Consider the following 14,916-nt stretch of genomic DNA (forward strand, 5'->3'; position numbering starts at 1 on the left):
ACATACTAAAGGAAGTGGCAGGGAAGGGAGTAACACAACAATTGGAATACTTGAATAAATAATGAACAACTTCCAGTTGTATGTGAGAGGGCTTTTGTGCCTTATTGGTTTTTTCCCATGTCCTCTAATTCTGAATTCAGGATTTTGTAACTCTAGCTAAAAATAGAAATCAAACTCTCTTGCTTCTTCGCATCTTTCCTCTAGCCTGGAGTAGTCTTTTATGTGTTAAATAAGCTAGATGCAATGGGGTTTAACCTCAGGTTTAATTTCAGAACTGCTTCACTAAAATGTTTTGATGACTGTTAGTAATAATGCTGAGGAAACAGCTCTACTGATGAAATAGTACTAACCATTCAAACTAACCATTAGCCTGCTTTCTAGTCCCTTTCAGATGCTCTGATTTCACTCCAGATGGTGTATCCTCGACGAAATCTCTCAGCTGACCAGTGGAGAAATGCACAACTACTGAGCCTCATCAGTGCCCCCAGTACAATGCTTAATCCTGCACAGTCTGACACAGTATGGTCTTTTAATTTACATTATATGATAGAGTTAAGTAAGGTTTTCTGTAAAATAGTTGCCTGTTGAATTACCTCTACGTGACTTTTAATCAGAGAAGTAAATAGGCTGATTAGTTTCTTCTGTTACGTTAACTTGTGCCTTCAGTTTCCGTATTTGTTGACCAAAAGATGAAGGGAAGCAATGTTGACTTCTGCAGCCGTAGAGGAAAGGAATCCTGTGTATCCTCTTAGGTGTTTGTGATCCAGGAGACTGGAAATCAGAACTGGTCCTTCCTTTAAAATTTTTGTTTGCTCTTGCTGCCTCAGTTGTGATATGAATGGTTATCTTTCTGAAAAAAATTGAAGCTTTAACGGCTGTCAAGTTATGATTAGTATCCATCAAAAGCTTTTAGTTCTTAAATATTGTTAAATACAATGTTTATTGAAAATAAATATTTGTCAAAATTTGTTCAAGGTGGTGGAGGGTATGGAAACTCACATAATATTCTAACCCTCAGTTTCTGAAGTGCTGAAACACTGAATCGCTGTTAGCGGTCAGCAGCCTTCTATGATTCATCAGCATTTAAGGCTTTGTTTGTCATTTTTTGCTAAAAAGTACTTATAATTAGTGTGCTACAAATTACTGGTTTTTTAACAGATGCCGTGTGAATACCTATCTCTGGATGCAATGGAAAAATGGATCATTTGTGAGTAAAATATTCTGAAACGGCTCATGGTTGTATTAAAAAATCGGTTAACATTTAAAAGACTACTTGCTTTCTGTACTGTACAATACCTGTTGTATTCGAATAAGATTCTGGAGGACTTGATTAAATCTCATTTGTACATACATGCAGTGAAGCTAGAATTCAGCGCATGCTGCTGGAATAGAGTTTGTCATCAGTATGTTCCAGACTTTGACTGGAAGTGAGGGCTTTAGTTATTCTGATGAAAATAGTCAAGTACTATCAGCATGAAGTAATTAATTTTACAAAAATATTGCAAAAATACCTCCATTAGAAATAGGGAGGTATTTTTTATGTATTAGAAAATGTTTTTCATTAAAGAGTTTATTAATGATCTATGCAAACTATTTAAGACAAAATACATAATCATCTCACTGTTCTCTTACTGTCTTTGTGCATCTGGTTTGTGACATACATCAATGTGAACTTCTGAAGTTGGATTTATTTTGTGCCATGGAATCCTAAATAGTGATGCTACAGCTTTGAATCTTTGGAAACTTGCACTTCAAAGCAGCTCTTGCTTGGCTCTGTTTCGAGACGAAGTGTTCCATATTCACAAAGCTGCAGAAGATTTGTTTGTAAACATAAGAGGGTAAGCTTTTGTTCTCCTTTCAGAATCTCTACTAAAAACACCCTATTTCTTGAAGAACTGTTTCAAACAGGTTACTTCTGCTTCACACAAGTTCTGCTTAAGTACACAAAGATTTTTTTTTTTTCCCCTTGGTATCTTGACTGTTTCTTTAATGCATAAATTTTAGGGGCCTGATTTCATAACCACCACACCTTTTTTTATCTCAGTACTGAAAGCCTGGTGAATCAGTCTCTAAAATGGCAAGTCTCTAAGATTAATGATCTCACCCACAAATCTGAGGGGAAATTATGTTACGAATCTAGAGTTTGCTTGAGAAATTGCATCTTGCTGCCACTGTTTCTGCAGTACATTATATGAAAACTCAGAAACAAAGCTGAGACCTCTACCAGCAAACACCAGGAGCCCTTTGGTAGAAAGTATTTTTGGCTTGGATATCCAGTTTTGGCGTTTAGCTCTGCTCAGGAGCTGGTGTGAGTTTTCTGCTTGCGATTACATTGTAGCTCCTCTTAAGTCCCACTCAGCTCTTGCTAAAATGTGCTACTGATTCTTATACTGTATCTGATTGGTTTTTACTTGTAGCTACAACAAGCGTATTAACGACATCAGAGAGTGCAAAGAAGCTGCTGTTTCACATGCGTAAGTGTCTTAAAAAATTTTTCTGACAGATTTTAGTATTGGTTTTCTTAAAACAAACTTATAAAGATTGTACAAACAGAATTTGTCAAATGCTGAATTAGTAATGCATTTTCAAATGAGATCATGTACTGATTGTTCTTTTAAATCTGGATTTGCTTAATGTCATTACCAATTGAACTTCCCAAGTTTTAGATTATTTTTCGAATTATCAGGATGGAATCATTTAGTTTATTCTTTAGTTATGTTTTGTCTGGTTACCAAATGTGAATGCAGATTAAATAGAAATGTTTTAATGTAGTCAAATGCGTATCACAGAGAGGGGGCAGAGAACTTGGGGTTTAAATTTAATGATACTTCAAGAATATATGGTGTTGGTGATGAGGATGCCAATTTTTTGAACTACATTCTTCAAAATTATGAACTTTCGAAGTTGGTATAATAATCTGCCTACGCTTGATCTTAAATGCTTTTGAAAATCAAATGTTCTGTGGCTAGCATAGTGGATAATGTATGTTCTTTCGATGCAGCGGTTCAATGCATAGAGAGAGACGCAAGTTTTTACGTTCTGCACTCAAAGAACTAGCCACTGTCTTGTCTGATCAGCCAGGCCTGTTGGGGCCCAAGGTAATGATGGCTCTTATGGTTTGCATTTGTGCAATCTTCCAGTGTGTTTCTCAATGGTAAATCCAATATTTATTTTCTTTGGGGGGAAAAGACCCCTCACTTCACTCTGACAAAACCTACTTAATTTTTTAAATTCTTGGGTTTTAGAGACTAGTTGCCTCTTGAGTGCATAAACTATCCAGCTGCTGTATATATTGATAAGTTTGTGAACAACTTTTGTTTTTCAGGCACTTTTTGTATTTATGGCATTATCCTTTGCTCGTGATGAAATTATTTGGCTTCTTCGTCATGCAGATAATATGCCAAAGAAGAGTGCAGATGATTTCATAGATAAGTATGTTCATTTTTAATGCAATACCTTCAGTACTAGAATTTCACAGACAAAATAAATTTGAAGGCAATGGAATCACAGGAAAGGTTGGCTATATGGAGCAGTTAGGAATGTTCAGAAAATTTTTACTTGGGAGTATTAAGTGTCCCATCAAAACAGAAAACTGGAAATACTGTCCTAGAAATTGGAGCACATCAGTGAAAATTCATTTATAAAATAAAAATATTCTATTTAAGTTTTGGTTTTTTAACTCTGAATAGGCAAAAATAAAGCTTTTTTATGTTGCATTGATGAAATCAATGAAGGAGGCAAGAAAACTTTCAAAAAGCTTTATTTGTTGATTTGTAGAATGTCTCTTATAGCAGAACTGTCTTTTAAATCAGCTAAGCTTTATTTATGTAATATGGCGTTAGTTCACCCTAAACAGATGGTAAAAATGAGACATATGATTACAAGATCTTACAAGTGTGGTTAGGCAGGAGACTTCTCAAGATTATTGAACACAAGGTTGAACTGAAAGACTGCAGGAATTTAAACAAGTAACAATCACAAGGCCATTTATAGAGCTGGAGTGGGAAAATCTTGGGTTCTCTCCGCTGGACTTAGGTGCTAAGGAAAGATGGAGGTTCCAGACCCTTTCTGAAACCATCTTAACCATCCTCATGGCTTGAAAAAAAGCCAGAAAAGCCATTATTAAACTTGTATTTTTCAGGTTTTACCACTTTTTGAGAAAAAAAAATTTTTCAAGTTTACAGAAGGACTTCGTATTCAAAAAAAGAACTGAATATTTATACAAACCTTTGAGGACTACTATGATGGTATCCTGCTAACTTAGTCGCTGTTGAGTGGATTTTGTCTTGCAGAGAAAATTACCTATGTGAGCTCCTTTTACAACATCAACAAATATTTTCATACAGAAATACCTATTGGTAATTGTTTTAAAAGCAAGGTGTAGGAGGAAATCCCCTTGAAAAGCATCCCACTGATAGAAATTGGTTTTAATAATTTGAGTGATACTTGTAAGATTTTCCTTGTCTTTTTGCCTAGGCACATAGCTGAGCTAATATTCTACATGGAGGAGCTCAGGGCACATGTGCGAAAATACGGACCAGTGATGCAGAGATACTATGTACAGTATCTGTCTGGCTTTGATGCAGTGGTCTTAAATGAGCTCGTGCAGGTATGGCAACATCATGGTTCTGGGTTCTCAAATGCAAATTTTAACAAGGGCTTTTTGTCCAAAATGACTTCATGAAAGGCATCCCAGTTTGTGGATTTTGATGAACTTTATGGAATAAGACAAATTAACTTGTTCTTTAATTCTGGGATTTAGAGTTGTACTTTTGGTTTGTATATAGAATCACAGAATATCCCAAGTTGGAAGGAACCCACAAGGCTCATCGAAGTCCAGTTCCTAGCCCTGCACAGGACACAGTTTGCCAACAATCCCCCCCGTGCCTGAGAGCATTGTCCAAATGATCCTTGAGCTCTGGCAGTATTCGGGCTCTGACCCAAGCCCCAGGAATCCTGCTCAGTGCCTGACCATCCTCTGGGGGAGGAAACTTTTCCTAATATCCAACCTAAACCTCCCCTGACACAGCTTCATACCATTATGAGTGGTATGAATTTATATACTTCAGTATTCATATAGGAATATTATGAAGCACTGTTATATTTAGAGACAGTGAAACAGGTACTGTCACTGAAGGAGTGTAGAAACCTTTTCTTATTTAGCCCAACCAAGAAATGATAAACTTTCTTAAGTGCTTTGGTTGTATTCCCTAGTGACCCCACTAGATGGAGCCCAAACTGAAATGAGGGGAAAAAATGGACGTGAATTTTAGTTGTTATTAGTTCATAATAGCTATCAAGCACCAGATTATACAAGTCATAGAGTGGTAATTTAGATTTTTTCAGCCTTTAGGTTTCAATGTCAGTTATTGCTGGAATTATGAGAAACTTCTGTGTTGCATTATTTAACAGAAATGTGATCCTATTAGTGGCTAAAACTAAAATGATTTTTGTTGGATTTTGTAAAATTTGAATGTTTAGTAAAAAAATTTCGAATTTTTTGTAAAAAAAAAAATTGAGAGAGGAATTTTTTGGAGGCAAAGTGATGCTAACATGGGCTCCATTATATCCTGCCATGGCCAGGTTTTCTTTGCAGACAGGACAGAAAATGTAGCATGGCTACATTTACTGAAAGATTTTCTCATGTTGAGCTGATGTTGGTTTAGAAGCAATCTTTTCTAGGTATTTGTCATCAACCAATGAATTAAAACATGAAAACTACTAAATAGCACTATTTGAAATATTCCATTGATTGAATTATTTTGTGTAGGTTTTTGAACATTTCAGAGTATAGCTGATGAACGGGGCATGGATACTGACATTGTTTCATAAACCAAGTTTAAAGTAATAATAATAATAGTAACAGCATTTATTTTAGAATCTTTCAGTGTGCCCAGAAGATGAATCAATCATCATGTCCTCTTTTGTAAACACAATGACTTCACTAAGTGTGAAACAAGGTAAGTTTAAATGATCTTGGAAAATTGGTAAGAGACTGGCAGATTCCCCTGAAAAGCTTCATCACTTTTGTTTCCTGTAATCAGTAGAAGCAGATAAAGTGCATTTGTTCCTTTGTTTCTCTTTCATTTTTATATTTGCTTCTTGTGGTGTGTCCCTTTTCCAAAGAATGCTATTGGGTAGTAATCCTACCTTTTAATATAGAAAACATTACACATATTTTCATCTAGGTGTTTTAATTTCTTTTGTTGTAACTGCACTGAATCAAAATTCTTGGGTAAAAACATGAGGTTCATTACCCATATCATTCTTTACTACTTTGGGGTTTTTAGAAGGTCTGATATAGTATATCTGAATTTGTAATTGTTTTCTAAGGGTTTTCTGTTCTGTATTTTTCCCTGATGCAGTTGAAGATGGAGAGGTATTTGACTTCAGAGGAATGAGATTAGATTGGTTTAGATTGCAGGTAAGAATTGATAAATATGCATGACACTTCACTAACTTAAAACCAAAATATTTCATAGATTACTACTGTTCTAGATTACCTGTCACACTGCAAGTGGGTGACAGGCTATCTAAAAATAACCTACTCTTAAACAAGTACTTTAACAGATAATTTGCTATGTCTTCATATAGCTTCATCTGCTTTGGGCACTTTTTGCAAATCATCCTTTGGGGGTGTTTGTAACAGTTCAGAAATAGAATGTGTTGAGGCTGAGCCATTTGGTGGGTGTGCAGAGTGTGATTCAGCCTGCCTATGCTGGTAAAGGAGTGCTTACAAGTTTATGTTTTGTCAATACATTTGTTCTGCAGTTTATCTGTGAATTAGTGTTGTATTCAACGGATATTTAGAGACTTCACTGAAAGGCAGTTTGCTTTTTTTAAGCTGTAGTGGAAAGAGAAGGATACCTACATGGTCTTTAAATACTGCGCAAGCAGTATTTAACATTGGTATTGAGCAATAGCAATGGAATTTGCAAAAAAGCAGCTGCAGATATAACATATAAATTGTGTTGTGTCTTTCCAGGCCTACACCAGTGTTTCTAAAGCTTCACTTGGTCTTGCGGACCATAGAGAACTAGGAAAAATGATGAACACAATTATTTTCCACACAAAAATGGTAGATTCTTTGGTGGAGATGTTGGTTGAAACCTCAGATCTTTCTATCTTTTGGTATGCTACTAACCTGATGGTACAATTTTTTTATTACTTACTGTTTGGTTTGTCCTTGCAAGTGTAGTTTTTAAATAGCACACTTCGTAGTGTCTTGGGGATGGTCGATTATCCCATACCGTTTTTGAGGATTTTGATCTGTTTTGTTGTGTTTGTGCCTAGGATGGCTGCTGTCTGTGCCCCAGCCACCATCCTCCCTGGTATGGGATAGGGGATGGAATATCTTGGGGATGGTTTATTATCCAATACCATTTTTGGGGTTTTGATCTGTTTTGTTTTGTTTTGATTTGTGCCCAGGGGTGGCAGCTGTCCCCGCCCCACCCCCATCCTCCCTGGTTCCGGAGCTATGGCGATGTTTGGGAGCCAAGACGCAGTTCCCAGAGGGAGTTGGTGGCGGGGCGAGCAGCAGCCCCTTTCTTCCGGCGCAGGCGGTTCGACTGGACACATGCAGCCGGTATCTTGGACCAGGGGTCCTGCTGTTTCTGTGGGTTTTGCCTGCTGCTTTTTTGGTTTTGGGGTTTTTTTTGTTTGTTTGCTTTGTTTTGTTTGTGGGGTGGTTTTTTTTTGGTTTGGTTTGGTTTTTTTGCTTCGGCACTGTGACTGAGTTTGCCGGCTTGGTTTCTTTTGCTGCTCTGCTGTTGGGAAGCCCAGAGCCAGTGCGTGCCCCGCCAGGATCTAGGAACACCCTCATTTTCCCGCCGGGGGGCTGCCCCCCCCGCCCCTGAACACCCTCCGCACAGCTCGGGGAGGATGGAGGGTGGGGCGGGAACAGCAGCCACCCCAGACACAAACAAAACAAAACAGACCAAAATCCCCAAAAATGGTATGGGATAATACACCATCCCCAAGACACGTAGGAAGATAGGCCAGTGGAAGAATCAATAGGAATTTCTGGTTTCTAGCAGAATTAGTTTGAAAAAGGTATTTATGAACATCTGTCAGAGATATTCTCCAAGTAGTCATGTAATTGACCACGAATCATTTTCAGATTCTTCCTTAATACTTTTTTGCAAAAAGTGCAAGTTTTTATTGTGCTTATGTGGTAAATGTCAGAATAAAAATATGATGATGATAATAATAGTGTAAAATAGAAGTCCAAATAAAATGCATGAGAAGTAAATGCAGAAAACAAACATTATGAAAGCATGGGGCAATTTTTGGTATAACTACAAATCTGATGCTAATCGCATCTGATTTGTGTGAAATAAACCTTATTTGTAGCAAAAATATATATATTGTATTTAAATGTCTGATTAATAACTGATTAATTCTGTTCAGTTTTTATAGTCGTGCTTTTGAGAAGATGTTTCAGCAGTGTTTGGAGCTTCCCTCTCAATCAAGATACTCAATTGCATTCCCACTGCTTTGTACTCACTTTATGAGCTGTACCCATGAACTATGCCCTGAAGAGGTAATTTTAAAATTTTAGTTATTTTCGTCTCTTATTCAATGTAGAGTGAACTAGAGCCGAACACTTCAAGAAGGTGTTTGTTATGGCAATTTAAGATTTGAGGGAGGAGAGTGCTAAAAATGTAAAAATGAAAGTAAAACAAGTAGATACCTTGTTACATGACTCTTCATGCATAACTCTCTAAATCCTGTTCTGAAGTGAGAAGGCATTTTGATCTTCACTTTAAGGAGAGATTATGTTAGATACAAAAGTTAGATGGCTTTTCAGGCTTAGATGCTAATAAATTCTGTATGCCTATTAAAACTTAGAAGCAACCATTTTCCTGTCAAATGGTTTGTAAACTCATAGTTAGGAGAAGAAAATAGGAAGTTGGGGATTCTGTATGGCTTGTTATAGTTTTCTTCAGTAAGAAAAAAAAAAAAGTGATACACAGTATAATGCAAGGATTTGCTTTGGTCGGAACTGGGTAATGGAAACCCTGTTGGTTATAGTTAGAAATTGAAAAATACAGTGTTGCTTGAAGAAATGGACCCTTTGTTAAAGGAAGCAGTTTGAATCTGAGGAAATTCTTTCTATTTTTGTTGTAATGGCATAAATCCTTTAGTACATTTCCTGTACGTGCCTTGACTTTGGAATTAGTCTGGGAGTTAACTTGGTCGTATTTATGTAGTGCCCATGCAAATGTGTTTTCCTTCTTAAGAGTGCTCATCTGAAACAATTAGTTGCATAAATTTATTGTAATTTACACAATACGGGGTTGTGTATATTAAACATACTATTTAACATAACTTATTTAAACATAAACTTCATTGCAATATACATTTATATAGTTATTTTCCTTGTGTGCTTTGCTTTAAATAGCTGCTAATGCTATTTATACTAGACAAGCACTAAAAGGTTTCCAGGAAAGCTTAACCCTTCAGGACAAGAGACATCTTTGAGAACAATTATAGTAACAGTAAAGAATCAGTAGCCAAAGTCCACTGGACACTAGTTACTGTGCATTCAGCTACAGCAAGCACATTTTGTCCCAGCCAGCAGAAATTGAAATTCAGTTTCTGAATTGTATGCCTTGGTAACTATTATCGTATTGGAAGAATAATCTTTGCTGTGCTGTGTATAATGTGTCGTAGTGTGGCTGATAGAAAGTAAACATCAGTGGTGAAAGGAGGATTTCAGCAAGACAGAGACTGTGCTTGTGCAGATCCAGTGACAAAAGAACAGAATCCAGAAATTAATGTAGCAGGGCTTTATCATTGACTTTTTCAGTGGTCTAAAGGACACTGCTTTCTCTGTAGCTTGAGTTGCATGCTCTTTTCCCCCTAGACTTAGTATTGGCACAAATTAATGAAGAGGACATTCACAGAGACCTTGGAGTATTGGACACATTAAAGTAGATTTGCTCCAAAATTAAATATGAAAACCTACTTCTTCAAAATTTTTGGTTTTACCTCTTTCTACAGAAAATATTTTTAATGTTGACTTTGAAAATTTCATGGTTCAAATTGCTTCCAAAAAGAAAAAAAAATAGCCTGGAGTCAAGATTATTGAGGAATAATTAATTTATTATTTTCCATATCCTAGTTACATGATTAGTGAACTGTTCTCTGCAGCGCTGTAAGACCGATGGGAAACTGAAAATTCTGCTTCCTTTTCTCCCTTTTTTACAGCGACATCATATCGGAGATCGTAGTCTTTCCTTGTGTAACATGTTCTTGGATGAAATGGCTAAGCAGGCTCGAAATCTTATCACCGACATATGCACAGAACAATGTACACTGAGTGATCAGGTGAGTATGGTTGTGTCTATTTTAATTCTCCTTTGAGATTTTCTCCATTCAACTTTCTGGATTTTTATGGTTCTATTTCCTGTTCACATGTTTTCTCTCTGTTTTGGGTAAGCTTTCTGTTCATAAAATTGAAGGTGATTTGAGCAAGAATTTTTAATACTAATATTGTGTCAAAGGAAGAATGAGTTATTTGTGTGGTGAAGTGTGCTAAAAAATTGGATTTTAATTTGGAGGGGCTATTTCTTTTTGTTTACCAGTTGTTGCCAAAACATTGTGCCAAAACCATCAGTCAAGCAGTGAACAAGAAGTCAAAAAAACAGACTGGAAAGAAAGGAGAACCTGAAAGGGAGAAACCAGGAGTAGAAAGCATGAGGAAAAACAGATTGGTTGTGACAAAGTAAGCTGCTTCTTCTGTTCCTTTCACCTTGAATCCTAAGTCAAAATGTGTTTTTACATATTCAATGCATCTTGCTTAATTTGTTTGAATAAATTTAATTGGCTGTAAGTTCTACAGCTTTGTGGTTTGTGAGCTTATGATGGTTCTGTGGCTTGTATAGAGACTGACTTTTGTTACAAAGGTAATAGGAATGTTTGTCACTTGACTTTATCCCCTTGGCTGTTTCCTGAGCAGAAAGAATCCCTGTGCTGGAGCTAGGCTTCCTGAATAGTCATATTAATTGTGGGCATGTGAGTCCAAGGAGTAGGCGGCATCTTCTATTCTACCTTTAGCACTCTTAAGTACAGGCTGGGCAGGAAGTTCTTGCTGCTGTAAGGCTGATGGCTGACATGGAGTTGTGGCTCCAGTGCCTGAATCAAGTGGGGCATGTTTCCTTGTTAGTGGCTGTAGAAAAACTGAGAGCACCACCAAATCAGTAGCAAAACCAAAAGCAAACCTGGAAGAGGTAAGAGGAAAGGTTAATAAATACAGTTTGGGGTGTAAGAGATTATAGGGTAGGAATGGCTATAAGATAGGTGTAAGGAGAGATCAGAGATCAGGATGGTAGTGTGATAAAAGTATGAAGAGGAAGTAAGCTAAAAAAGGGAAGTGTTGTGATTGGGGGTGCCTAAATTCACACACTACTGAAGGGGGGCAAGTGGTTTTGCTACAGCTGGAACAACCAAACAGCAGAGAAATGTAAAGATTAGAGAGGTTGATGGAAAAGAACTTAGTTTAAGATTCGTTCCCCCAATATTTTTAGGTTTTTATTACTGCCTACTAGGAAACATTATTTGTATTGTTTAGTTCAGTTAGGGAAAAATCACTTTAACAGTCTAGTCTTTTGGGGGGGGGGGGGAACATATATGTGTGTGTATATATATATATATATCTCTTAAAAAAATAAATCTCATATCACTGTATGCAATGCAGATCAGTATGTAATTGTAGGATGTGTTCTTGGCCAAAATACTGGTTTTTAATTATGCTAGAAAAATGCTTCAAAGCAGAACATGATAATGAAGGGTTAGACCTGTACCTGCTTTTGAGGCATTATCCATTCAGCATGTGCCTTCCATTATAATATACACTTACATTATATTAAATATTTTTCTTAATTTCTTGTCTATTCTAAAGCCTGGACAAACTGCATACTGCACTTTCTGAGCTCTGCTTCTCTATCAATTATGTACCAAACATGGTGGTTTGGGAACATACGTTTACCCCAAGAGAATATTTGACATCTCACCTGGAAATCCGCTTTACCAAGTAAGAAATATTGTAGAGTTAGAAACATTGATACACAAGATAAGCCTTTGCTAGTTTATGTTGGAAATACTGTGTACTTACTACATTAAACTAGGTTTTAAAGGTGGATTGTGAAAACCATGACTAGAATTCCAGCTAAATGATTAAGTTACATATGCAGACATACACAATAGTCAGTTCCTGTTTTAAAATAAAATATATTGAAATCCATATAATCTATTTAACAGCCAGATCCTGCATTCCCAGTCCTGTGTATTTTGTAGGAGCTGGTGATGGCTGGTTTTAGGTATTTATGAAGACATGTATTCCCACCATTCTTTTGCACAGTGTTGGGTTGTTTTCAAGTGTTTGAGTCCAGTGCCTTGCTGAAAGGAAGTCTAAAAATCAGAAGGCAAGACCTGACAAAGCCAACTGAGATTTTTTTTTTTTTTAATAAAAAGTGTTGATGCTTGATATTGCTGTCTGTTCTTACCTTGATCTTCTCATAATTTTTTACAGAAATAGGCAAATGGCAACTTCTGGAGAGGACTTCATATTAAATGAGCCACCTATCCTACTATTTTATACCAAAAATTACTAGTTATATATTTCAAGCAGGGTATAAGGCTTAATCAGTTTAATCATCAAGACATAATATTAGGTCACTGGAGCGTTCCATCAATAAGATAAAGTGGCATAAAAGTGAAGATAACTTCATGACATTTTAAGAAGTCAGCTCTTCAGGTTTATGAACTTAGACCACTGTTGGCTTATTATTTTAATTTGGGGGAGGTCAGCTTGTAAACTGGGGTTGAAGCAACAGACACATTATTTTGAGACTGCTTTCCTCCTTCTTGCTTCATGAAAGAAATGAAACTTGTTAGCTGAGCAGAATAGATATTCAATTTCTAATTATTTTTCAGACCCTCAAGTGGCATTTCTTTCAGAGGTTTGCAGTGTTCCTTTAAAGACAGTGTTCGTGTTTCACTATTAGGATTTGTTTACTGTTTCAAACTGCTATGTGTCACGTGTGATTGGACTGGAGCTTATTATTATGCCGTTTAATCTTGTTATTGTATCAATTTTGAATTTATTTTAAGATAAGAGACTGCCTCAGAAGCAAACTGTAGAAAATATTTACTTACATATGTCCAAGCAACAAGTTACTTTAAATAATGTGGTGTTCTCCTCCAGACTAACTCATGATGAAGGTTGTGATCTAACGATTTCTTTTTTTTTATTGCTGTTCTGCTTTTGAAAAGTACATACTACTTAAAAGCTTAGCTCTTAAAGTCTGAGACCATTGTAAGCTTAAAGTAAACACTACAACAAGTATTTATTTACTAAGAAGACTTTGCTTTTAAGGATCCCCTGATAAAGTTTGTTTGAGGATCTGGTTCCAGTGACATACTGAGTAAGGTCCATGTCCGTGTATGTTAAAATAGAATATACAGTCCTTCATGCAGTTCTGTTCAAGCTTGAAAGCTAGCCTATGAACATCTGTTATTAGAAGCCTGGTTTTATTTATAGTGAGAATTTGAACAAATTAAAGTATGTCCTGCAATTTCTTGACTCCTTGATTAAAGATAGAAAACTCTGTGTTAGCTAAAGGGAGATGTATTTTTCATTAATAGGATTTCTATTTATTTACTTAATGTATAAATTGGATGTATTTTTCAATTCATACTACACTATAGCTGTGTGGTTTTTTTAAAGGTTTTTCAAACTAAAATTATAACAGCAGCTTTGGTGAAATAATTTTTTGAGTTAATATGCTTTTAATACTTCAATGCATGATTGCTCTTGCATTTCCCGGAAGTCCTTCATTTTAAAAGATGTCAACGTTAATTTATTTTCCAAAATATTTGTTACATAAGCCTTGCACAGTGTGGATCACTCATATATATATAGATAGATAGATAGATAGACAGATATAGATATATATATATAGAGAGAGAGAGAGGGGGAAAAAAGCTTTCTTTGAAAAGTACTTGGTGAGTACTCTTAGTCTCATGAAATTTTTGCTGGAACCACTGATACAGTTGTCTTTGGAACCTAAAAGAGTTTTTAAAAGTGACAATGTAGTATGTGTATTGATTAGAGTTTTGTAGTTGAAGATTTGAGAAGTATTCAAGTAAAATGAATATTTTCCATGCTTGAAAGTATTTCAGGCCAGGTTGGATGGGGTTCTTGAGCAACCTGGTCTAGTGGAAGGTGTCCTTGCCCATGGCAGGGGGGGTTAGGGGTAGAACTAGCTGGTCTTTAAGCCAACCCAGGCCATTCTATGATTCTATGAATTTCCGCGGATATGAAATCATCTTTATAGTTCCATCTTTGTTCAATTTTTACTAAGAAATGAATTTATTTGTTTCTAATCCTTTTGTTTCTAAAAGGTCAATTGTTGGAATGACTATGTACAATCAAGCAACACAGGAGATTGCAAAGCCTTCAGAGCTGTTGACCAGTGTAAGAGCCTATATGACAGTCCTCCAGTCAATAGAAAACTATGTACAGATTGACATTACACGAGTGTTCAACAATGTTCTGCTTCAGCAAACCCAGCATTTAGATAGTCATGGTGAGCCAACCATTACCAGTCTGTACACAAATTGGTAAGTAATTATATGAATGCTTGTTACAAATTTTTTAGAGATTTTTTGTTACTGCTGTTTAATGAAAAATCTGGAATTGGAGAAGTGGAGTTATTTGCTAAGTTTCCAACATCACATGTTTACTTCTCTCTATACCTGTTAAAAGCAGTTTAAAGTTTGCCTATTGGCAAACTTCTGACACTTTTTATAGGGACAAGATATAGAGTAAAATGCAGGCATCAGTTGAACTATGAAAATAAAGCTTCAGTCTATGAGCCTTGCTGTCCCTTGTCACACAACTATACTTCA

General features: G+C 36.2%; 1 protein-coding gene across 2 annotated transcripts in view; it reads left to right on the forward strand.

The window, feature by feature from the left end:
* NCKAP1 (NCK associated protein 1) overlaps window positions 1-14,916 on the forward strand; it is a 61,411-nt gene that overhangs the window by 24,531 nt on the left and 21,964 nt on the right. For both annotated transcript variants that reach the window (XR_014226572.1, XM_082285069.1), the window contains exons 7-21: window positions 382-519; window positions 1,159-1,207; window positions 1,682-1,838; window positions 2,418-2,474; window positions 3,002-3,098; window positions 3,326-3,432; window positions 4,477-4,609; window positions 5,879-5,960; window positions 6,366-6,424; window positions 6,986-7,131; window positions 8,410-8,542; window positions 10,213-10,332; window positions 10,590-10,729; window positions 11,906-12,037; window positions 14,410-14,628. Coding sequence is in view for 1 of the 2 variants with exons in the window: in XM_082285069.1 (XP_082141195.1) it covers window positions 382-519; window positions 1,159-1,207; window positions 1,682-1,838; window positions 2,418-2,474; window positions 3,002-3,098; window positions 3,326-3,432; window positions 4,477-4,609; window positions 5,879-5,960; window positions 6,366-6,424; window positions 6,986-7,131; window positions 8,410-8,542; window positions 10,213-10,332; window positions 10,590-10,729; window positions 11,906-12,037; window positions 14,410-14,628 (1,769 nt within the window). In the remaining variant the exon portion in view is untranslated. The remainder of the gene's footprint in view (window positions 1-381; window positions 520-1,158; window positions 1,208-1,681; window positions 1,839-2,417; window positions 2,475-3,001; window positions 3,099-3,325; window positions 3,433-4,476; window positions 4,610-5,878; window positions 5,961-6,365; window positions 6,425-6,985; window positions 7,132-8,409; window positions 8,543-10,212; window positions 10,333-10,589; window positions 10,730-11,905; window positions 12,038-14,409; window positions 14,629-14,916) is intronic.

This window comes from Coloeus monedula, assembly GCF_965178545.1.
Source record: "Coloeus monedula genome assembly, chromosome: 7".
NCBI classification, from domain to species: Eukaryota; Metazoa; Chordata; class Aves; order Passeriformes; family Corvidae; genus Coloeus; species Coloeus monedula.